The sequence below is a fragment of the Callospermophilus lateralis genome, chromosome 7, assembly GCF_048772815.1.
Source record: "Callospermophilus lateralis isolate mCalLat2 chromosome 7, mCalLat2.hap1, whole genome shotgun sequence".
In the NCBI taxonomy this organism is placed as follows: domain Eukaryota; kingdom Metazoa; phylum Chordata; class Mammalia; order Rodentia; family Sciuridae; genus Callospermophilus; species Callospermophilus lateralis.
The window spans coordinates 118,366,969-118,392,935 of NC_135311.1; the positions used below are offsets into that span (position 1 = coordinate 118,366,969).

The window sequence follows — 25,967 nt, forward strand, 5'->3', positions numbered from 1 at the left end:
CCCAATCAATACATGGGCCAAGAACCTGAACAGACACTTCTCAGAAGATGACATACAATCTATCAACAAATATATGAAAAAATGTTCATCATAACTAGCAATTAGAGAAGTACAAATCAAAACTACTATAATATTTCATTTCACTCCAGTCAGAATGGCAGCTATTATGAATACAAACAACAATAAGTGTTGGTGAGGATGTGGGGAAAAGGTACATTCTTATAGTGCTGGTGGGACTGCAAATTGGTGTAGCGAATATGGAAAGCAGTATGGAGATTCCTTGAAAAATTGGGAATGGAACCACCATTTGACCCAGCTATCTCTCTCCTCGGCCTATACCCAAAGGACTTAAAAACAGCATACTACAGGGACACAGCCATATCAATGTTTGTAGCAGCACAATTCACAATAGCTAAACTGTGGAACCAACCTTGATGCCTTTCAGCAGATGAATAAATAAAAAAAATGTGGTGGAGGCTGGGATTGTGGCTCGCCTAGCATGTGCAGGGCCCTGGGTTCGATCCTCAGCACCACATAAAAATAAATGAATGAAATAAAGGTATAAATTTTTTTAAAAAAATCAAAAAATGTGGCATATCTACACAATGGAATATTTCTTAGCAATAAAAGAGAGTAAAATCATGGCATTTGCAGGTAAATAGACGGAGTTAGAGAAGATAATGCTAAATGAAGTTAAGCCAATCCCAAAACACCAAATGCCAAATGTTTTCTCTGATATAAGGAGACTGATTCATAGTGGTGTAGGGAGGGAGAGCATAGGAGGATTAGATGAACTCTAGATAGGGCAGAGGGGTGGGAGGGGAAGGGAGGGAGCATGGGGTTAGAAATGATGGTGAAATGTGATGGACATCATTATCCAAAGTACATGTATGAAGACACAAATTGGTGTTAATATACTTTGTATACAACCAGAGATATGAGAAATTTGTGCTCTATATGTGTAATATGAATTGTAATGCATTCTGCTGTCATAAATTAATAAAAAAAGAAAAAATGCTAAGTGAAGTTAGCATTTTTTAGTTGTAAAAGGACACAATACTTATTTGTGTGTGTGTGTGTGTATGTGTGTGTGTGTTGCTGAGAATCAAACCCAGTGCCTCACACATGCTAGGTGAGTGCTGTACTCCTGAACTACAACCCCAGCCCTGAAGTTCTGTAGCTTTAATGAACGAATGAATGAGTGATTATTGATATGTACAAAGAAAAAGCTCTGGAAGGACACAGGCATTTGACGGGTTTATCTTCGGTAGGAGGAAAAGAAATATTTAATTTCTCATTTCTATATTATTTGTGTGTGTAAGTATGTGTATTGTATAACTGTGTACTTTTTGCAACTAAAACACAGACAGAGAAAAAGAGAGTGGGTGGCAGTAGCCCAGGCTTTCCCAGTGGTGTTTAAGAAAAGAATATTTCTAGAATGATGGATGCAGCTGTGTTCATAGTGGGATGGTTGACTTAATGACCTCACTTGCCCCTGGCATCCATCTCATGATAGATAGGCTGCCCCAAACTCCTCAGGCTCTATGTTCTTTTATGGGCAGAGAACGAGAAGAAACATTCAGAGTGAAATGAGTACTTCAATTTCTGAAGAGACAAATGAATTTTATAGTTGGGTTAGGATATACAATTGCAAACCACCTCCCCTATTTCTCAACAAGCTGGAATGAAGATCAGTTGTGGGTACTAAAACTTAGGTATGGAATATTTTACCATTTTCATAATTGCTGCAAAATTGAAAGGGATGGATTTTTTTTTTAATTTAAAAATTACAAGTAGTCAGGTTCAGTGGCATCTCAGTAACAATCCCAGCAACTCAGGAGAATGAGAAAGGAGGATTACAGGTTTGAAGCCAGCCTCAACAATTTAGTAAGAGCCTCAGCAACTCAGCAAGACCCTATCTCAAAATAAAAAACAAAAAGTCTGGGGATGAAGCTCGGTGGTAAAGTGTCCCTGGGTTCAATCTCTAATACCCAAATAAATAAATAAATATTACAAGTAATGAGCTAGGAGTGTAGCTCAGTGGTAAAGTGCATGTTTACAAGGCCCTGGGGTTAATCTCCAGCACTAAAAATAAATAATTAAACAAACAAATACATTTAAACAAAATAAAAGTGAACAAAATAAAAACAAAAATCCTCTCTTCAAATTATACTTACCAATGAATGGTTATAATTTGACCTTGGAACATTTGTAAATAGATATTTTCCCACTCATATTCAAATATTCATTTTTAAATTTATTTTTTTTGGTGCTGGGGATTGAACGCAGGGCCTTGTACATGTGAAGCAAGTACTCTACCAACTGAGCTATATCCCCAGCCCTCAAATATTCATTTTTTAACAAAATCACATTGTGCTACAGATAAGAAAGCTTTTTCATTTTCAATTAGTATATCTTGGGCCATAGAATATGTATGTATATTTAGCTTCATTTCACTTATTTTCATTGTATAATATTCCATTTATGAGTGTACCATCATTTATATAACATTTGTATTTAGACATGTCAGTTGATCCCTGTTTTGTTGTTCTTGCAGTGCTGCAACAGTATATCTGTACACAAAATTTGGCATATTTATGCAAATGTCTTTGGATACATAAGATCCAAAGACATAAAGTTATTAAAATAATATATATTTTTTGAGTGCTAGGAATTCAACCCAAGGCATGTAGCATGCTAGGTGAGCACTCAATCACTGAGCCACAACTCCAGACACTAAATTTTAAGATATCTAATAGTCCTTTGTAAGGTCATATAATTATAATCTTACAACCAATTTACATTTTCTTATTGTTAATTTATTTGTCATTTTGCCAATTGCTATCAAGATTGAGGATTTTTTTAGGTTTCTTGGCCATTTTTGTTTCTTCCTTTGCAGATTGCTTTTCTTAACCTTTCTTTTGTGTTTGTTTTTGGAGACAGAGTATCAACATATTGCTAAGGGTGGTTTCAGAAGCTTGAGGGGCCCAAGTGATCCTTTGGCCTCAGCTTCCCAAGTAGCTGGGCTTACAGGCACAAGCTACTACACCAGTTTAGGAATGGCTTTGAAGTTCCAGATATCAACTATTTCATATACTGAAACATCCCAGTTTGTATATGAGTATTCGAACGAATTCACCATATACATTTGTAATCTTATGTAATGAGAGATTCTTTAAAAAATATTTTTGTTTAGGTGTAGATGGACAAATACTTTTGTTTACTTTTTCTTATGTGGTGCTGAGGGTCGAACCCAGGGCCCCCACACGTCTAGGCAAGCGCTCTTCCGCTGAGGCACAACTTCAACCCAGGACCCCCACACGTGCTAGGCAAGCGCTCTTCCGCTGAGCCACAATTTCAGCCCCTCAACTTATATCTTTTTTTTTTTTTAAGTGGTAGACATACACAATCTTTATTTTATTTATTTGTTTTTATGTGGTGCTGAGGATCGAACCCAGTGCCTCATATGTGCAGAGCAAATGCTCTACCAACTGAGCCACAACCCCGCCCCTCAACTTATATCTTTAATGCAATCATATATTATTTATTGTGACGGATGTAATTAGGGCTCCTCTTAACTTTTCTCCAATCTGGTTTGCAGGGAAAGGGTCCCGGAGAGATTTTTTTTTACCCAGCAAAGAAGAAGAGAAAGAGAAACCTGAGGAACTATCACCTTTGGGCAGCCACAAGTGCTTGGCTCTTTACACACAGTAAACTGATTTTTTTTTAATTCAGATTTGCAGATAAAAAGCAGGGTGTTAACCCAGCGACCATTGGTGGAATCAAGGACAGTCCCAGAGGCAGGCGCAGTGTAATGCTCTCAACGCCACGCCCCTTTCCAACCTCTCGCGATAGTTACGTCATCCGAGAGCGCCAGTGGCCGGGGCGGTCGCGCGGCCTGCGTCGCGCGGAGGTTTGCTGGGCAGTGCTGTCTCACCAGTGAGGCTGGGAAACCGGCAAGTCCCAAGTCCTGTCCAACCTGCAGCCCCCAGCCCTCCGCCACCATGGAGTACCTCATTGGTATCCAGGGCCCCGACTATGTTCTTGTCGCCTCCGACCGGGTGGCCGCTAGCAATATTGTCCAGATGAAGGACGGTGAGAGGAAGCACGGGAGGCCCGTTTGGGCCTTGGTAGGGGAGCGGGAGGGAGTTCATGCGGGTGTTGGATAAGTCCCGGGGAAGTCTGGGAGGGGGAACCTGGGCTACTCTACAGTTTTTTAGAACCGAGGAGACTGTCAAGCCAAGGGACCTGGCATTAGCTCGTGAGTCAGTGCTGTCCTTTGGCTTCACTAAATGCTTCTTACTAGGTGAGAGTTACCTAAGGGAATTAGATTTGTAAGAATTGAAGCGCCTGCCCAGCTCTAGGCTCCTTAGAACCCCGAATTTCTAAAGTTTCGGTTATGGCTAGTAATGAAGTTAGTTTCCGGGCAGCCTAAGATGGGATCCTGGGCAGAGTGAGACTGTGGAACCAGAGACTTGGCATTTCCCTTCGTCTCCCGTATCTTATTGTGGCTCAGCATCGATCTTCCTTTTCGGTTTTCTCTGGCTTCCAGGTTTTCCTTATAGTTAAGTAGTTATTGGCGTTTGGAAACTAGTACCCTGTCGCTTATTTGAGTTAATGCTCTGTACAAGTTATTTTGCAGTGCCCAGATTTACTCATCTGTTAGATAAGTAATAACCAGCTCGAAACTTGTTGGGAGAATTGAGTTAATGAGTTATGTGCAAACGCTTAACATTTGACAGATATTTAATAGTAATAATGCTAAACACATAATATGTCTGGTGCCCTGTTAAGCGATTTACTTTAATCCATCTATCCTTTTTTGATGGGCACTATTATATCCTCACTTTGCATGTTATTTGAGGTACAAAGGTTAAGAGATTTGCCTATGGTTTTAAATGGCAGTTCAATGTACAGTCTGAATCTAGACCTTTTACTCATAACAACTATCCCGTACTCTCTATAATAAGTACTCAATACAAAATTTTAAAAAGCTTTTGGTTGTTGATCTGCAGAGTCCAAGGGTGTTTTCATTATCCATCATAGATGTGCTACTGTTGAAAAAGTATACTTTGGGTCAGATGACTTAATGTTCATTTGACAAGTAGTTTTGGGGTACTGTGTGCACTTTACAGTGATGAGGGGAGGGGATGCAAAGAAAATAAGATGTCATCAAAGAAGTTACAATTTAGATATGTGTACAGATAATTATGACACAATTTAGGAAGTGATGTGTCATAAGACAAGTACAATCAAACTTCTCAGGTAATGCAGAGGAATAAAAATTGTTAGATAATGAAGAAGAAGAGATTCTTTCTGGTTGTAGAGATTAGGAAAAGTTTTGAGGGCAGGTGACAGTCCATCTTGGGTTTAAGGAAAAATATTTCATTTGGGATTTCCTGAAGGATGTGAACAACGGCAAAAAGGTATCTGCTTCTGTTTTTGTAAAGAGAAAGGCATCGATTTGGTTGTCACACTGTGACTTCCATCCAGGAAAATGGAAGGAATTCTGAAGGACTTTGCTTGAATTCTGTCTTTTTTTTTTTCTTTTGTAGTTGTAGATGGATAGCATACCTTTATTTTATTTTATTTTTTTATTTTTTATACGGCGCTAGGGATCAAACCCAGTGCCCCACAAGTGCTAGGTGAGTGCTCTGATACTGAACCACAACTCCAGCCCGAGTTCTGTCCTTTCTGAGGAAGAAAGTATGTTTAATTGGTTCATTAAACATCTATGATATGGATTGTTCCTAAATGCGATTACTTTATGAAATTCTGTAGTTAGTTGGTAATTAGTTCTGTTTGTAAACCAAGCTCCAAAGGAGTAAATTTGTTTTGAGAGTAAATTAGCTCATTATTTTGAATACTGAGGCATTTGATATAAAAAGTGGCTTGAGGGCTGGGGTTGTGGCTCAAGTGGTAGCGCTCTCGTCTGGCATGCTCGAGGCACTGGGTTCAATCCTCAGCACCACATAAAAATAAAATAAAAAGATATTGTGAAAAAAAAAAAAAGTGATTTGAGCACGAAGTAGTACCTAGGTAAAGCAATGACCAGGTCGATACCTTTACAGGTTTTCTGTTTAATCCCATAATGTATATAAAATCATTTTGAGTAGTAGATTGTACTTAAAGCACACTTATGTGCACAGTACTTCTAGTTATTATAGGGGGTGCAACTTATTAGATATAATCCATAAAAGGAACAAAATATTAAGAATAAAACAAGGAACAAATACTATAAAATGATTTTGTATTAGAAAAGAAGTATTACTAGTTAGTATTAAATTACTTTTAAAATTAGTTTAAAGAGTAAATCCTAAGAGTGAATTCTGTCTATTCACAGAAAAGAAAAATCAGTATGGTTTGAGAGAAAGAGAATTTGAGTTCTGAAAATATAGTAGAAAATAATTGCACTCAACTCTTTTTCCCTTTATTTTTTATTTTTTTTAAAGAAAGAGTGAGAGAGAGTGAGAAAGAGGGAGAGAGAGAATTTTAATATTTATTTTTTTAGTATTTGGCGGACACAACATCTTTGTCTGTATGTGGTGCTGAGGATCGAACCCGGGCCACACGCATGCTAGGCGAGAGCGCTACCGCTTGAGCCACATCCCCGGCCCCTCTTTTTCCCTTTAGTCTTTTCTGCTATAAAAATTTTATGAAAGGCTGGGCATGGTGGCAACAGTCTAGCCACTCAGGAGGCTGAGGCAGGAGTATCACAAGTTCAAGCCCAGCTTGGGCAATGTAGCCAGACTGTGTCTTAAATTTTTAAAAAAGATAGAGATTTTAGAATTTTATTGAGAACTTCCCCTAACCATTTCATAAAGAAATTGTGTAGAATAAAATACTGAAAAAGCAGTAATCTTTTGAAACTTTTTTGTTTTTAATTTTGAGATAGTATTTTGCTAACTTTGGATCCTCTTGCCTCAGTCTCCTGAGTTATGGGATTACAGGCGTGTACCATCATGTACCACTCAGTTTAAATATTTTGATATTGGAGAGAAGACATTTCCCAAAGATTGACTGCTTATTAAAGTTAAATGGTGTCACTCTGGGTTTGATTATGCAGCATGCTGCATTTCGTGCCTTTTTTCTCTTGGCCTTTATAGAATTACTTTTTTTTAAATTTATTTTTTTAGTTGTAGATGGATACAATACCTTTATTTTATTTATTTATTTTTATCTAGTGCTGAGGATCAAACCCAGGGTATTACATGTGCTAGGCAAGTGCTCTACCACTACCGAGCCATGACCCCAGCCCAGAATTACTTTTAAGTTACTCAGAGTACTCCAGCCCACTCAGAACTCTTGATTCTGAATTCTAATAGCATATATAATTTGAACTACATTACCTAACACTGAGTATATTAGTATAAACATGTATAATATATGTTTAGAATTCAATACAGTTTTCCTTACCTCCTTTTCTTACCATTTTACACATTTAGCAACTGGAGCTTAGAGAGGCAAATGATTCACCCAAGTTCAGAGTCACAGTGGAAATCTAGTTCAGTTGGCTTTATATAATGTTATACATTGTTGTTCATTTCATTGTTCATTTGTTTCCTGTATGTGGATCTTGTAAATTCCTTATCAAGGACATGCATACCCCTAGAGCTGTATAGGCAGTTTCTTATACAGCAGAGAACATTAGTATCTGTTAACCTGTGTTTTTGTTTCATCCTCCACTATTTAGTGGACATGCTCACTGTTTAAAAAAGATTTGGTCTTGTATTAAGTTTATTTCAAAATTCAGTGGCTGCCTAGAATTTTATCTTTTTCTTCTAAATGTGACATAAATTCTTTATAAACTCATTCCCCCTCCAAAAAATAAGCACAGCTTTTTTCTTATAACAATAGTACAAACTTATTGAATAATGTTTTATTACAAAGTGGTGCATATTAAGTATAGTAATTTAGGAAATACTGGTAATCGGAAAGAAGGAAATAAAAATTCTTTCCACCGGCAAGAACTTAGAACATACCCTTCTGGTCCTTTTTCTTTGCATAAAGTGAATGTTTTATAAATAAGTTTGCAAACTAGCAGTTTTAATTCTGTAGCTTGAATAACAAAAGTGTGTTTGTTTAAGTTTTTAAGGCAAACAGATATTATCTACAGACACATTTTATGTGGATTTTCCCCTCAAAGTCCATATTACTAGTATCTACAACTCTCCAACACTTGTAAAGTATTTGATAGTGGCATTTATTCTTTAAATCCTATTAAGAGATTTTGATATTTCAAAAGCTTTCATACAGGAAACATGTCTCCCAGGGAAGATTATTCAGCATTATTTGAAAAGTGAAAGTGAGGGTAAGATAGGAAGATTTAGGCTTTTTCTGAAGCTACTGACTGAATATGGAGTTTTCTTCCTTAGGCAGTAATTGTGATCTGAATATTTATCTATCTAATCTGAAGGAGTCTGGTTCAGCTAGATAAGGTTAGAGTATTAGGATTTTTGTGAGGTATTTTAAATAGCTTACTGTTAGAATATTTGCTTTGGCAACCAGTTTTCTTTTTTTGCTTTGTAAATGGAGTTGTTTTACTTTCTAAAGTGATTTATATTCTCAGCTCATTTTTTTCTTTTTTCTTGAGGAGATTCCTTAATTTTAATTGTACCACTGGTTCTTTTCATATATACTTTTGTAAAAGTACAATAAATTACATTTGTATTTGTTAGAAACATTTTCCAGCTTTGTGATCGTGAGACTAAAGATAATCGAAGTATGTGCACTACCATTGAACTGTATCAGCTCCAAATTGTATTATTGTTATTATTAGTGTTATTATGTACTGGGGATCAAACTCAGCAGAGCTTTACCACTAAGCTACTTTTATTTATTTGTTTTTATTTCAAGACTAGGTCTCACTAAGTTGCTTAGGACCTCCCTGAGTTGTTGAGGCTTGCCTTGAACTTGCAATCCTCCTGCCTCAAGCCTTTCAAGTCACTGGGATTGTAGGTGTGCACTACCTCACCTGAACATCCCATTTTGGATTTTATTTTATTATTTATTTATCTATTTTTAGTACTAGGGTACTACTAGTGATTAACCACTGAGCCACATCCAGTTCTTTTTTTTTTTTTTTTTTTTACTTTTTATTTTGAGACAGGGTCTAACAAAGTTGTTTAAGACTTTGCTAAATTGCTGAGGCTGGCTTTGAACTCATGATACTCCTGCCTCAGCCTCCTGAGCCCCTGGGATTACAGGTGTGTGCCACTGTGCCCAGCCAAATTTTATTTTAAATTGTCACATTTCATCTGTATTTTTCAACTGAAATGGACATTAATAAAGTTGTATGTGGTTTAACATGGAGAATGAAAGAGAGAAATTATTAATTTCCTATTGAAATCTTTTAAAGACAGTGATTAATAAAATTATTCAATGTGGTTAACTAATAAACCTGTTTATAGTGATGCATATATATTAGCTGTCAATTTATGTTAAGGTAATTTCTAATATGAATTTTTTCTTTGACCAGATCATGACAAGATGTTTAAGATGAGTGAAAAAATCTTACTCCTGTGTGTTGGAGAGGCTGGAGACACTGTACAGTTTGCAGAATATATTCAGAAAAATGTACAACTTTATAAGATGCGAAATGGTGGGTAAGACTCAGAGTGTAGCTTTGTTTGGTGTATTAGATTGCTAGGGCTGCTGTAACAAAGTACCACAGACTGGCTTAAGCAGCAGAAAAATTTCCCGTAGATCTGGAGACTAGAAGTCCAAAATTCAGATGTCTACAGTGATGATTTCTTCTATCTACTGAGGTCTTTATTCTTGGCTTACAGATGGCCATCTTCTCCCTGTACCTCACATGATATTCCCTCTGTGTTAATTGTCCAAATGTTCTCTTCTTATAAAAAGGACACCCGTCATATTGGATTAAGGCCCACCCTAATAACCTCATTTTAACTTTTTTTGCGTGATAACTGGGCATCAGACACATAGACATTCTACCACTGAGCTACCTCTCCAACCCTTTTTATTTTAAGACAGGGTCTTGCTAAGAGGCCAAGGTTGGCCTTAGACTTGCTATGCTCCTGCCTTGGCCTCTCCGGTCACTAGGTTTATAAGTGTGTGCCTCCCACATCCAGCTAATATCAAACTTTTTTAGTGTCAGATATTTTGAAGAATGTGATTTGAGCTGAAGTCTATATTAATCTCAGAGCTAAAAGACCTCAATAAAACTTGGCTTTACTATTTTCTCTCCCCCTGCCCCAATATTTTTGGCCTTACTATTGTCCATGTGACAAGTCATTTATCTTCTATAGGCCTTTATTTTCCTTATCCCATTATATTATATTAAGGAATAATACATATGAAATGTGTTGTTAACTTAAAGTTCTGTGTGATTGTAAGGCATTTACTGTACTTTAAAAGGTTCTACCATACATTTCTGTTAGGTTTCTTTCTACAGAGATAATTAGGACAGTATGAGATATTTTGTAAGCTTTCTCTGGAGTTAACAAGCACTAACAACACTAGCTACTAGTCCTCTAGTTCAGGAAAGCTTGTAGTGGTGCTCTGGTAGAGAAAACCTTATTTCCAGTTATCCACTTTACAGTTCAATAACATTGTTATTTTCTACACTGTAAAATTACATTTTGCATATGTAATTATATTCAAATTAAGACATTCAAATTAAGAGCTTATTTTACATAATATAAAATGACTAAGATTCATTCATATAGTTTTTTGGGCAGCATATTTAGCATTATACATCCAATTCCATAAATATTTTTAAGGGTCTCATCCATGTTAAGTACTTTGCTTAGTACTGCACAGAATTCAAAGATGAACAAAGCTCAGTCCCTGCCATTCAGAAACCAAAAGCACATAATACTTAGGTTTTTAAATGTTTTGTTTGTTTTTGTGTTACTAGGGGTTGAACCCAGGGATCCTTTATGTACTGAGTTACATCCCTATTTTGAGGCAGATTTTATTAAAATGCAAAGGCTGGCCTTTATTTTTCAATTCTCCTACCTCAGCCTCTTAAATAGCTAGGATTATAGGTGTGTTCGATTGTGCCTTGTTGGTACTTAGGTTTAAGCATGTTTAAGGTGAAGGAGTTTGATAATGGTTCTGAAGTATAGTAAGTATAGCAGTATTTTACTGGCTGTGCTGGGAGAGGAAGGAGGGCAGGGAGGAGGAGAGAGAAAGGGAATTACTAGGGAACACAATTAACCAAATTATATTGTTATAATGTGTGCACATACCATTCTGTTTTTATGAGACACCTCTACCCTTTTTTTTCCCTTTATTTCTCTCTAGCTTCCACACATGAGAAAACATATGACTCTTGACTTTCTAGAACTGAACTGATATTTTACATGCAGGGCCACTGACTTGTGTATTTTTCTTGTACCTTTTGGCACGTGTCTGATTTTACTGGGGAGTTAAGTTCCAAAGTGAATGCATTATTAAATGCACAGTTGATATTATTCCTCAGGTTGTGTGCTTGTTGGCATTACAACTTTTTTTTTAAGAGGTTTTACATTTGAGATACTCTATTTTTAAAAATATTGTAGAATGATGGAAACATTCTTTTTCTGTGACTTATACTTTTTTGAAAATCATATTACACTCTTAATAAAGTTATATATTTTTTAAGCCAGGTGTGGTGGCACACTCAGAAGGCTGAGGCAAGAAGATCATTAGCTTGAGGCCAGCCTGGGCAACTTAGTGAGACTGTCTCAAAATTTTAAAAAATTTAAGAATGGCTGGGGATGTAGTTCAATGGTAGAGTGCCCTTGGGCTTGATAATGATAATATTGCAAATAATAACAATGGTATCTTTTTTCATAAAGTATAACTCTGAGACTGCCCTAACTTTCAACTTCTTTTCTCCCAGTATTCTTTTTTAAATTACTGAGAAAATTAGCATCTCAAGACTGACTTTCTTTCCCTTTTTCTCTCTCCCTTCCCACCCACTTTTCTTTCTTTTCCAATATCTATGTGTTTGTGTCCCTTTCTTTCTGAATAGAAAACTACAGTCTGTTGATGAATTAATATCTTAAGCCAGACTATGAATTTGATCAGTTTGAACAGTCAACTCTGATCCTATTTGGGACCAGGAAATAGCTGTCAGTACTAACCAACTATTTCATAGCTGTTACATGAAAATAGGGACTAGAAATAGGATTGTGCCTGAACCCCAGTCTGTGTACATTATATACTCTAAATATATAAAAAAAAGATAGTGGACTTTAAGAATAGGCAACTGTTATTCTTTGCTTCACTTTAAGTATGAATCTTTATCTCTGTACCAGGATATGAGTTGTCTCCGACAGCAGCAGCTAATTTCACACGCCGAAACCTGGCTGACTGTCTTCGGAGTCGGGTAAGCAATATAGCTGTCAGCCTTAGATGAGAGCAGAAAAATCATCTGTACTTCCTTTGTCTTTTTTTCTTTTAGATACTGGGAGTTGAACTCAGGGGCACTTTACCACTGAGCTACATTCTTAGCCCTTTTTATTTTGAGGCAGGGTCTTACTAAGTTGCTGAGTCTGGCCTCAAACTTGTGATCTTCCTGCCTCAGCTTTCCAGGTCACTGAGATTACAGGCATGTGCTACTGTGCCAGCCGCCTGTACTTTTCTTATAGTCCTATTAGACATGAGCAGTCTTTTTGCCCTTTTCAGCCCTCCTGAACCTTTCCACTGCTAGTCACTCATGTTTTGGCCCTTTGGATTCTTTTCTTTTTTTTTTTTTTCTTTTTTGCAGTTGCTAATTAATGCCTAGAAGGCAAATGTACATTCACAAAGAATTTGGTTGGAGCACATTAATATAACAGTCTGTTTTAACATGAAGGACAACTTTTTTCCTTCCTAAAGATTTTGTTTTATTTATTTTTTGAACAGTTGTAGGGTCACAACAAAATTAAGAGAAAAAATACTAAGATTTCCCATATAAACTCCACTCATACACATATTTATAGCATCCAGCATTGTCAGCATTTATCAGAGTGGTACATTTGTTATAGTTTATGAACCTATATTGACACCCAAGAATCATAGTTTAGATTAGGCTTCACTCTTGGTGTTGTACATTCTGTGGGTTTGGACAAATGTGTAATGACCTGTACCCATCATTATAGTTTCATACCGAGTGTTTTCTATTTTCTTTTTTTTTAAATTGTAGTTGGATACAATACTTTTATTTATTTTTATGTGGTGCTGAGAATCGAACCCAGGGCCTCGAATGTGCTAGCCAAGTGCTCTACTGCTGAGCCACAACCCAGCATTGTTTTCAATGCCCTGAGAATCCTCCATGCTCTACCTGTTCATCCCTCTCTACCCACCCAACCTCTGAGAACCACTGATCTTTTTAGTCTTTCTGTAGTTGTGCCTTTTCCTGAATGTCATGTAGTTGAAATCACACCTTAAGTAACCTTTCAGATAGGCTTATTTCACTTAGTAATGTGCAGTTAAAGTTCCTCTTTTTATGGCTCAATTACTCATTTTTAAAAATATCTTTATTTTATTTATTTATTTTATGTGTTGCCGAGGATCGAACCCAGGGCCTCGCACATGCTAGGCAAGTGCTCTGCTTCTGAGCCAAAACCCCAGCCCTTAATAGCTCATTTCTTTTTAGCACTTAATAATATTCCATTGTCTAGATGTAATACAGTTTATTTATCCACTCACTGCTGAAGGACATCTTGGTTGCTTCCAAGTTTTGGCAATTACGATTAACGCTATTGTGAACATCCATGTTTAGGTTTTGCTTGGATGTAAATTTTCAATGCCTTTGGATAAATTTACACCAAAAAGTGTGATTGCTAGTTCATACTTTGAGTATGTTTAATTTTCTAAAAAATTGCCAAAATTTCTTTGAAAGTGTTTCTGTAGCAAATCATTTTTCTTAATTTCTTAAATGGCAATGGAGGTAAATAGTGCATTTTTTCATTTTAAGATTATTTATCTGTGTCTTTTTATGATTGTTTTTCCCAAAAGCATAGGGAATTGTTCCCTCACTTATTTTAGCCTTGTTCTTTCTTAGAGCTTTATCAGTTCTGTTGACATCGTGTTAAAAAGATGCAACATTAAGGATTAAATGCATTAAAAGGTTGTGTAGGATGTGCCAAGAAAGTTCATATTATTACTAAAGATGTGTGTTGTTCCCTTCCCACAGGGAATAAGTAAATAGAGGCTTATCATATGACCCCCCCCCCCCCGCCCCCCGTCTGTTTACTCATCTATGATATCAAGATAACTTCCCAACCCCACAGGAGTGCTAGGAAGATGAATGCTTGTAAATCAAAATATTTAATATTCATATGACTTTTGCCCACAGCATTTTGCTTAATAATTTAATCAGCAATTCTTCTGAGACAGATAGTAGTTAATTCTCTATTGCTGATATGAAGTGAAAAGCATAAAGTGGCAAAGGGACTGGTTCAGGTCACACAGCAGGTCAGACTGAACTACATTTACATTAATGACTAATAACTAAATTATTTGACTCTTGCCTTAAGATTGCCTTTTTTGTTTCTTAGTAGTTTCTAGAACACTAGTGCTGTTCATGGTTTTGGTTTTTATACACGATCATGTAAACTGAGTTATGTAGAATCCAAACAATACGCATGTTATGTTTTTTATAAAGTTACTTACTCCACATGTTTCAAGCAGTTTATTCTCCAGCGCCTAATAATACTGAAGAACTTTTCAGTACATAGAATCTCTCCCAGTGCTAGGTTTTTGTTTGTTTGTTTGTTTTTTTATAGTTGAACACAATCTCTTTATTTTATTTATTTATTTTTATGTGGTGCTAAGGATCAAACCCAGGGCCTCGCACACACGTGCTAGGCAAGCACCCTACCGCTGAGCCACAATCCCTGCACCCCCAGTGCTAGTTTTGACCAAGGGCTTGCAATCTAAATGATAATGAAGTTTGAAGAGAAGCTAGAGACATGATGGATTGAGAGGAAGAAACAAGTTTACATGCATTTTTTAAACATTTATTTTTTAGTTGTAGTTGGACACAATACCTTTTATTTATTTATTTATTTTTATGTGGTGCTGAGTATCAAACCAGGGCCTTGCATATGCTAGGCAAGCGCTCTACTGCTGAGCCACAACCCCAGCCCCCATACATTGTTTTGATGTGGTAAAAAGTCAGTGGTCATTTCTTGTTTATTCCTTCTTGAGAGAGGGAAATTGGTTAGATATTAGTTTTCCTGCCACCCAGAATTTCCCTTGGTATTCAGCAAGGAGTATGCTGTGGCTCCCTGTTGAAATGTTCCTCCAACTTATCAGTCAGAACTGAAATAAGAATTCCAGCTTTGGGCACAATAAACACTTTGTCATTAAATGCTGCAGACATTAAGTGAATTAAGCTCCTTTTAGAATTGAGATAAGAGTGACTGTATGCTTCATGCAAATGCAGTGAATCCTATTAATCTTCTCCTAGCAGACATGTTTGATGTCTTAACAAATAAATATCCCTTATAAACTGTTGTGGAGTTCTAGTAAATATTGATAACTTCTGCCTTGTGCTTCTACCATAGGTCCAATCCTTGCTCCCCTATTGTTTTATCAAAATAGATTTTTAGTTTTTAAATATGAATTTATACCGTAGTCATTTTATTCTAGGAGAGAGGTGATAGTTTTGTCAGTCTTCCAAATAAGTAAAAAGTCACTAAGTTTAGTACATTTACATGGTCATATCGGTTGGTGAATGAGGCTTATTTTGAGTTAGCCAGTTATCATGCATAACTATGTGTCTACAGTTTAAATTATTTGAGGTCTAATCACTGTGTGCATATATGAGTGTGTATGTGAGAGTGATGTTTGATGGGGAGGACATTTACTAGATTATGTAATGAATCTTAGGTAAACTGGTTCTGTAAAGTGGAAGACAATTTAGCATTGTGGTTAAGAGCACAATCTCTGGAATTAGGCTGCCAGGGTTGAATATTTGCTTACTGACTTGCTAACTATAGGTCTTTGGACAAATTCTAAGCCTGATTTCCATATTCACAAGATAGTAGTACTCCATATAATTATTTATTATACAGATTAAAATGAGGTAGTCATGTAAAGCTTTTTACATAATGTATAGCACATAAAATTGATTAATAAATGATTTTTGTTTTCATGCTGCTATTGCTATTTCATTGTAATTGGTACAAGTTAGCTTCCTGTAGGGGATTCTTTGTTATGCTATTTTAGTTAAGTTGATCTGCTAGTAAAGTTGAGGATTAAATATTATGTGCTAGGATTTGTTCTAGATCTATACAGTCTAATATGGTAACCACTAGCCATATAGGGCTCTTTAAATTAACTATAATTTATAAGTATTTTTATTATCATACTCTGAGATGTGTGTCATACCCATTTTACTAAAAAGATACCAAGGCTGGTTTACAGTGAGGTTAAGTATTTCTCCTGATTTGTCCAACTTTATGTGTCCAAATGGGGTGTGTGTGTCTGTGTTTGTAAGGACTGTAAATTGAGTTAAGATTCTAACTTCAGATATCATATACTTTCATTCTGGTTTCTTTTTTGTTGTTGTTGTTTCTTTCTCTTTTTTTTGCCATTTTTATTAGTTGTTGATGAATTTTTTTATTTATTTGTATGTGGTGCTGAGAATCAAACCTAGGGCATCACATATGCTAGGTAAGCACTCTACCACTGAGCCACAACCCCAGCCCTCTCTGTTTTCTTTTTTTTTAATTATTAATGTCTGAGTATGTTTGTGCATTTAGGAAATCCTGAAGCTTTCATTTCTATTAAATGTCAAGATCCTCTTATAGAATTATGTAGATAAGGTATGAATGTGTTTCCATTGTAGGTATTCAATAAGTATTTACTGAATAAATGACATCCAGTTAGGTCTGCATATATTGCTGAGATACTATCATGCATTTCCACAAGTATTTTTAATGAATACAGGTGAGGAAAAGTTCAAAAGCATTCAGTGTAGTTTTTAATTTAAATGCATGTGTCCATTTGAGTTGATCTATTTCTGGTTGACTCTTTGGCTATAGGTTTGTGGAGCTTCCTTAAGCATAGGATTTGGAATTAGACATATCAAAAATCTAACCCCTTCTTTGTACTTACTAGTTTTTATAATCTTGAATAAATTACTTTTGTTTGCTGAGCTTCACTTTCCTCATTTATTAAGAAGTGAGTGATCAATTGTGTCAAAAAAAATTTTTAAAGTACCCAGTTACAAGAATTGAAAACCAGTGAGTGGTTCAATAAAATATATTTTGTATGAATGAACGATACCATCCTAGAAAAGAGCAAGGCTTGCTTTCTTAAATTCTCCTTGCTTAACTTCTCCTTATGTTTGGTTAATCAGCTAGGAAGGATGATAAGTAATGGGGCTATTTCTTTCTTTCTTTTTTTTTTTTTTTTTTTTTTTAAATAGAGAGAGAGAGAGAATTTTATTATTTATTTTTTAGTTATCGGTGGACACAACATCTTTTGTTTGTATGTGGTACTGAGGATTGAACCCGGGGCTGCACGCATGCCAGGCGAGCGTGCTACCGCTTGAGCCACATCCCCAGCCCCTGCTATTTCTTTCTTACAATGAATTTTGTGGCATATTTGGTATACAGTTCTAGTAAATATTGATTATTCTGCCTTGTGCTTCTACCATAGGTCCAGTCCTCACTCCCTTACTAGGATGCCCTAAAATTATCTATTAGCATTCACCATCTCTATTTTACAGATGTGGAGACTGAGGTACGAACCAGTCAAATCTATTGTCCACGGGGAATGTAGAGTTTTGTGACAAGTCTTAGGTAGATCCATGGTGTGTAATCTTCAGGGCTTTACTACTGCCACTCATTGGCCAAATTGTTCTTGTAGAACTTTTTCTGAAATGCTTCCTGAGCCTTTGATACCTTATATTTTCATAGGGCTGCACTTGTGAATGCTTAGCAAAGAAACAATAGAAATAATGAATTGGAAAGATATCTAGCCTGGTTAAGTGGTTTTAAGACCTTATTCCACACCAAGAAAGACCAAACTTTAGCTTTGTTTCATATAGATCAACTCTGCTTTGATCTCTTTTACATATAGAAATTGCATGTAAAAACTAATAATATAATGGAAAGAGCTCTGCTCCGAGAGGTTTAGCACTAGCCCTGCTGTGAGTGAGTTGAAAACCTTGGGAGAAAGAGAACAATTGAATGGATGATATTTATGGTTTATTTTAGTCCCCAAATAGCATGATTTAAAAGTGTGATGTCAGAGGAGGCTATAGCTCAGTGGTAGAGCATGTGCTTAGTGTGCTTAAGGCCGTAGGTTCAATCCCTGGCATTAAGAAAATAAATAAAGACCCAAAGTCAAGACCATAGTTTACTTTTTCAGTGAAAGAGAGAGGAATTTTAGAAAGAACTTCAGGTATTCATCATTTCTAGAAGTAACCATGACTTGTCCTAGCAGTCTGCTCTGAATTTGAGTATATTTGGTCCGGTTGATAGTAGGCATGGTAAAAACGTGGATGTGTAACCGATGTGATTCTGCAATCTGTATACGGAGTAAAAATGGGAGCTCATAATCCACTTGAATCAAATGTATGAAACATGATATGTCAAGAGCTTTGTAATGTTTTGAACAACTAATAATAATAAAAAAAATAGTCGGCATGTATAGTGGGCTCCTATCCTAGAAGAATCCTGTTGCTTTTGCAATGGAGTTACTCTCTTCATGCCTTAAGTGACTGACACAAAGACATCATCTGTTTATTGATATCAGTCAGGTCATGTGACCTTGTGAACAGATGGCTCAGGTGGAATCTTGACATTGCAGGTCTTATACCCTAAACACTACCAACCATTTGTTACATGTGATTAAAATATCACTAACAAGGGTAATTTCACATGCTTTTTGGCAAATGTGGTTAGCAGGATGTGACATGACGCAGCACTGCCTTCTTCCTCCATGTGCCATCTCCCTTGAGGCCTCATCTCTCTTACTTGCCCCCATTTTCCCATGCCCAGGCTTGCCTTCTAGCTCACCTGCTCCAGATGGGCGGCACAGTGGGAGGACACTGGCAAAGGCAGATGTGTTTATTTTCCGGAGACAAAAATGTTGTGCTGCCGCAGATGGCAGTGCCTTGGAGCAAATGGCAGCCTTTGACACTGCTGCCACATAGCCTGGGCATCTTGACAGACAGTGCTAGCTTACTTATAGTAATAGGGAAGTTGTGGGGGGGGATCAAGATCATGAATTGCCTGGACATTTTGGTGCCAGCAGAGCCCTTTTAGACCCGGAGAGCAGTTTTTTCCCTCTGATCTCAATCAACTTTTCAGCTAAGTATAGGTTTTATCTATGGGCCCAGAGTTATGTCTGTTTATAACTTTTGCCTCCTAGCCTCAGTAGAACACAAAGTAAAAGCTGGAAACACATAATTACATTCAGATGAATATTCAGTGGTATTGCAAAAACATGTGTATCCCAGGTCACATTTCACAGAGGTCTCTTAGGGGTGGCTCGTGTCTGCCCCATTGGAGATACTGTTGTTCTATTTTTAGTGGTCATTTTGATTATCCAGAGGCCCAGGGACAGATGTGCCTTGAAGTTGAGGCTCCTTAATTAATAAGATGACACTTTTGTACTTAAAGTGTTTTTCTACCAAGAGAAATAAAAATTCTGACAGCTGCCCTTTTAAGTAGTTTGCTTATGCAGTCATTAAGGATTGAGTAAGTCTATTAGGAAGACAAAGAATGGCTGTTGAGTCATTATACTTACCAGTCTCCTAAGAATGTCATGAGAAGATTCTTCTCTGAAGCTACTGGCTTTATTAGGAAACCTTTCCCCCCACCTTTAAAAAAAAAAAAAAATGTGCTGTTTTTCCCAGCCCTAGTGCTGATAGAGTTAGGAATCTGCAGGTGTAAAGTCCTCCCCCTCCCCTTCCCCATCTCTCCAGGGGGTTGTATGTGAGAAGGTGTTGGTTTCTCACTCAGAGAGCATATATGTGCTACCCTGTTGGATGCCTGCTGTGAGCAGAGAGAACCCCTATTCTGGTTGAATGGAATAAGTCTATTGGATGGCTGGAATTGTGCAATCTTATAATGCCAACTTTTCACTTAAAACATCTTTCCTATCCACAATTGGGGGGTGGGGGACCATATAGGTAATTGATGTAGATTTATATTGTACTGAAATTTGTGTCTTAAACATTATGTAGTTTTCTGTTAAGGTTTGGTTTAAGCCTAGAGCAGCAGAGTATTATGTCTGCTAGTAAGAACATTTATTTGTATAGAGTTTACCATTAGAAATAAAGATTTAGGTTGGATGTGGTGGCACATGCCTATAATCCCAGCTACTTAGGAGGCAGAGGCAGGTGGATCACAAGTTTGAGGCCAGCCTTGGCAACCAGTGAAATCCTGTCTCAAATAATAAAAAGGGCTGAGAAACTGGCATGGTTGCAAATACCTATAATCCCAGCGGCTCCAGAGGCTGAGGCAGGAGATTGTGGGTTCAAAGCCAGCCTCAGTAAAGTGACTTGCTAAACATAGGGCTGGGGATGTGGCTCAATGGTTGAGTGCCCCCAAGTTCAATCCCTGGTATTAAAAAAACGGTCTGGGGAGATAGCTTAGTGGTAGAGTACCCTTGGGTTCAATCCCCAGTATTGCAAACAAACTAAACCAAAACATTTTGTAGCCCACCTTCTAAGATTACATTAAATCAGTACCTTGGTCTGGGTAGGCATAGGTGTAAGCATGTCCTCACACATGCTCACAGATAAGAACACACATGTACCTTGGTATCTTTATGCCTTTTTTCAACCTGCTCTGGCCTAGGGTCAAGCAGAGATGAATTTAGGAACTGATTACCATGAGGTTTTCTTTATACTCTCCCCCCAAAATAACATCTAAAATAAAGGGCAATCAAGAACTTCTGTTTCTTGACCTAGGAAGTAGTTACATGTGTGTTTATTATATTCATTAAGCAATACATGTGTATTTTATGTACTTTTATATGTGTTATTAAAAGGCTTAAGTAAATAAAACAAAGGCTAATAGGGTAAGAAAACATAATTTTTAAGTTAAAAACGAAAAAAAGTATAGATTTACTCTTACATTTGAGTGTGGACAAGAAAGCAAATAGAATTAGCCAGATTGGAAAGAAAAAAGGAAGGGAAAGGAAATAATAATCTCTGAATATTTGTAAACTGAAGTATTTTAACCATTCCTTGCTTCCCTTTCTGATGCCTCTGAATAGTTGTGACTTCTTATAGCCAAGATATTGTATAACTGCTAATAGTTATTCGCTCAGAGTAAACCTCCAGCCTGCATTGTCCTTGAGGCTGAGGAAAGAGGTGCAAAGCTCAGAGTGTGCCTTCGGATTGGGAAATGGAGAAGAAAACAGTTGGTTGCACTTAGAGTGACAAGTGCTAGGATACCCATATATGCAGGGTGCTGTGGGGACACAGAGCTTAATCTAAGAGAAATATGAAACAAAGGGGAAAGCTAGAAACATAGACCCATGGTGAGTGAGAATGTGTTAGATTAGGCATAGTGTTTGTTAACGATGTTCAGGGCAGGGGCAAATAGTTCTCTGAGCTTCCTACTCCTCATTTAACTAAAGGGGCATTGTTTATAAACTCTACTGTTTAAAACTCCACTTTTTAAAAAAACAAAATTATGGAATATACTGTGTATGTAAAATCCCATATTTGAGTTTGTTAGATAGAGTTTTGGGGAACTTGTTAAGAAATTGAAACTAGAGAGGTAGTCCACATTATGAAGACTGAAAAAGCTTTATCCTGAAAGCAGTAGGCCTCTCTAGAAGATTGTTGGCTAAGAAAAAATTAGTGTAAGCAGATGAGATTTGGTTATATCATTGGATAACACAGTAAGGAAGAGCTCTTAAGTGATCTTTTCCCCAAGAATCCCTTGATACTTTTTATAGATGTTATAGACATCTGAAAACATGTACAATTATATGTCATCCTGATGTTCAGCATTTAAAGAACTAAGTTAAAGATATATGGGTTTTTAAATTTTCCCTGGGAACTGCCAGCTCATGGAGGGGGAGGTCAGGGTGAGGGGCGGATTTCAAGTGGCCTTGTTGCAAACATGGTGTTGGTTTTGCCATTGCACAATCAGCAATTTTATTTTGATGTTATTTGGGGGTGAAAGCGGTATTTTTGATTAGCAAGTAAAATTAATGTAGAAAACAAATACTGTGTTAACTAGTTGGTATAATAAGGCATCTGTGCCATGTTGCATTTCAACTCATTAAATTTCTAAACTTCTAATTACAATAAGCTTTCATCTTTGATTTGGGGAACCAGTCAAACTTGTGGTTAGTGATGGCTTTAGAAAACTAAGGTTTTTAGAAAATTTGGAATTATTGAGGGGGAACTTTAAAATGAGGTTTGTTAAAGATTGAAATATATACAATATTATGTTTTTTTCTTCTAAAGTTCTTTGTGCTGTCACATGGCACAAATTAAATCTAAAGATTTATTGGGCACCTACTGCTTACCAGGCTATCTTCCAGAAACTTTAATATAATTAAGCACTTTAATTCTTCACAACTCTTGTCAGATAAGCAGTGTTATCCCCCACATTACAGATGGGGGCACTGGAGGCTCCAAGTATCTAAGGTATACCAAATACACTTTCAGAGAATGATTTAAGATAGAAAAGAAACAGGAGTGGCACATTCCGGTAATCCTAGCTACTCGGGATTACAAGTTCAAGGCCAGCCTGGGCAATTTATTGAGACCCAGTTTTAAGAATAAAAAATAAAGGGCTAGAGCCCGGTGTGTGATAGCACACGTGTGTAATTCCAGCAGCTCAGGAGGCTGCCAGCCTCAGCAAAAGCAAGGTGCTAAGCAACTCAGTGAGACCCTGTCTCTAAATAAAATACAAAACAGGGCTGGGGATGTGGCTCAGTAGTCTAGTGCCCCAAGTTCAATTCTCCAGTACCAAAATAATAATAATAATAACAAAGGGCTGGGATTGTAGCTCAGTGGTAGAACCCCCCTGAGTTTAATCCCCAATACTATAGAAAGAAAAGAAACAGGAAAAACTTGGTTGGTCTATCTCGTTTTCAGAGCAATGTTTCTTTTATTTCATTTTGGGCTTCTGGAAGTCTAAGGTTTGTTTTGTTTAAAGCATTCTTGCTTCCTTATTTCTCAGTCTAGTATGAGAATTTATAAACATGAGTTGGTTTGTTGTTTTAGTGATACAAAAGATAAAAGTGTGTCTGAAATAAGGAGAGAACAAGGAAAGTCAGGCAATCAATGTGATTTCTCTGTGAAGCTCAGTATAATATTCTGATTCTGATCAGTTTAAATTTATACTTTTTTTTTTCCATTCACAAGATTAAGAGGAAACAGCTTTCAAGTTCCAAATCTCTACTTTTTCTTTGCTCCAGTGGTACCTGTAGAAGCAGGACACTGACCTACCTCAAGTTCTTTCTTGTATCTGCTCCTTTGCCAGTGTTCTTCTCTATACCTATGTCCTCACATGGCTTTTAATTGCTAGTTCAGCATTTATCAGGGAAACTTTTCTCTGAACTTACCCAACCACACTTTCTCTCTCTCTCTCTCTATATATATATATATATATAATTTTTTTTTTTCCTCAAATTCTTTGTGCTGTCATGGCAACCTAGAGGAATACGTCTCTCATTTTATCCTGTTGGAATTGTTTCCTTTGCTGTCTTACAAACATGAGTGTGAGAGCATATATGTTCATGACAATAAGACCACTTAACTGACTGTCTCTTTATTTGTTCTCATTGACTTTGGCAGTACACTGTTTTCTCTTTCCAGCTGCTTCTGAATGGCTCTATTTAAGCTATTGAGTTTAAGCTGAGCTTTTAGCATTTGCATGACCATTTTTCCCCTTGAGAGTCTTCTTCTCTTTCTTCCTTACCTTTTCTGTTCCACTAATTATTCAGTCCTATTAGTTAGTTCACTTTCTAAATGTATATTTAGAAATATATAAGATATATATATATATATATATATATATATATATATATATATATATATATATATATATATATATATATGCCATGTCTCCCCCTCATTCCTTTCTGCTTCTGCCTTTGGTCTTCATCTTCCATCTATACTATTAAAGTATCCTCTGTTCTCCCTTTCTGTTTTTCTCATCCCAGTCAGTCTTCCATGCAGTTACAGTTCTAAAGTGGAATCCTTTATATTACTTTTCTATCTAAAAAATCCTCTATTTTAGGAGAAGAGGAGTTGGGTGCTGTGATACATGCCTGTAATCCCAGCTGTTGGGAGACTGAGACAGGAAGACTGAAAGTTTGAAGCCAGCCTGGGCAACTTAGACTCTCACAAAAATAAAAAGGGTTGGGGATACAGCTCTGTGGTAGAGCACCCCTCAGTTCAATCTTCAGTACAGAGAGGGGAAAAAAAAAAAAGGAGTGGAAGACATACTGAAACCAATGGAGTATCTGTTCGAGACATCAGGATTCATCAGGGTTTCTTGGCACCAGTTAACCTATGTCCTGACATGAAAAAAAGCAGGGGGATGGGAGTGATAAATTTTGTTTTGGCAGGGGCATGGGAGTGATAAATTTCCACTGACTTTGTTGTTTACATATTGAAGTTCATTGTCTTTAGTCCATTAGGTAAATAACTCTGCTTCCTGCAGAATTCACCTAATCCTCCAAGTATATATGTCCCATATTCACCAGTACACAACATTCCATGCTCTTCCTTTTCTTTACTTTTATACATGCTATTTCCTTTGTCTGGTACCCACATCTTCCTTGGGAGCTTCTTCCAGATTTAGGCTTCCATTTTTATCACCTGGCATAATAAATACTATGTTTCTCATAAAAGTAAATGCTAAATAAACAATTATGGAGTTTATTCACATTCCAAATGCAGAAGTGAAATTGGTTGGAGCTTTTGCCCATTTTGTAATTATTCTGTCTTATAGTCCCAGAAAACTCTTATAGGGTTTGGTTGAAACCTTTTATAAACTGTACTTTTTTATACATAATGCTAAAAGAGCTTGAATCTACACATGGGTTTCCTTTAAAAAAAAATAATGTATAAACTTGAGTGTGGTAGCACAGGCCTGTAAACCTAACTGTTTAGGGGACTGAGGCCAGAGGATTGCAAGTTTGAGGCCAACCTGGGCAACTTGGTAAGACCCCATCTCAAAATAAAAGTAAAAAGGACTGGGGATGTAGCTCAATGGTAAAACACCCCTGGGTTCAATCCTCAGTACAAAAAAAAAAAAAAAAAAAAGTACTCCAGTGGATTAAAATCAGGCTATGAATGATTCTTCCCATCGTCTTTCCCAACCAAATAACCATAATCTTTTAGAGCTAGAAAGGTATTTAGGTCATGATAATTAGAAGTTGCTGAATTTTTAAAAGTGTTTGAAATAGTGAATTTCGTTTCAGATATAAAACCTTTTTTTAGTTACAATGGGAAATTTGGAATTTTAAAGTTATACCACCAAACCTAACAAAGGTAGTAAATTCTGTTGGTTATTAAAAACAAATTCCTGGCCAGCCATGGTGGTGCGTGTCTGTAATCCCAGTGGCTTGGGAGGCTGAGGCATGAGGATCATGAGTTCAAAGTTAGCCTCATCAATTTAGCGAGGTCTTGTCTCAAATTACAGTAATGGGCTGGGGGACTACAGTTATAGCTCAGTGATATAGTGCCTCCTAGCACATGTGAGGCACTGGGTTCCATCCTCAGCACCATATAAAAATAAATAAATAAATGAATAAATAAATAAAATTGTGTTCATCTACAACTAAAAAAAAAAAATTAAAAGTGGGTTGGTGGGGCTGGGATTGTTGCTCAATGATAGAGCACTTGCCTAGGACATGTGAGTCACTGGGTTCAATCCCCAACACCACATAAACTAAATAAGCAAAATAAAGGTATTGTGTCCATCTACAAAAAAAAAAATATTTAAAAGGCGGGGCAGGGGGCAGTGGCGGTGGCTGGGGATAAAGCAGTTAAGATGTTGATTATCTATTATGACAGGTATCTATTGACT

General features: G+C 36.8%; 1 protein-coding gene across 2 annotated transcripts in view; it reads left to right on the top strand.

Annotated features, from left to right (window-relative positions):
- Positions 1 to 3,876: 3,876 nt before the first annotated feature.
- Positions 3,877 to 25,967, top strand: part of Psmb2 (proteasome 20S subunit beta 2) — a 31,359-nt gene continuing 9,268 nt past the window's right edge. Inside the window, exons 1-3 of one of the 2 annotated variants that reach the window (XM_076862974.2) lie at positions 3,877 to 4,095; positions 9,479 to 9,601; positions 12,270 to 12,340. In XM_076862974.2, the coding sequence (XP_076719089.1) occupies positions 4,005 to 4,095; positions 9,479 to 9,601; positions 12,270 to 12,340 (285 nt within the window). In that variant the 5' untranslated portion in view covers positions 3,877 to 4,004. Of the gene's footprint in view, positions 4,096 to 9,478; positions 9,602 to 12,269; positions 12,341 to 25,967 lie in introns of those variants that run through there. The other variant, XM_076862977.1, reaches the window with a different exon arrangement.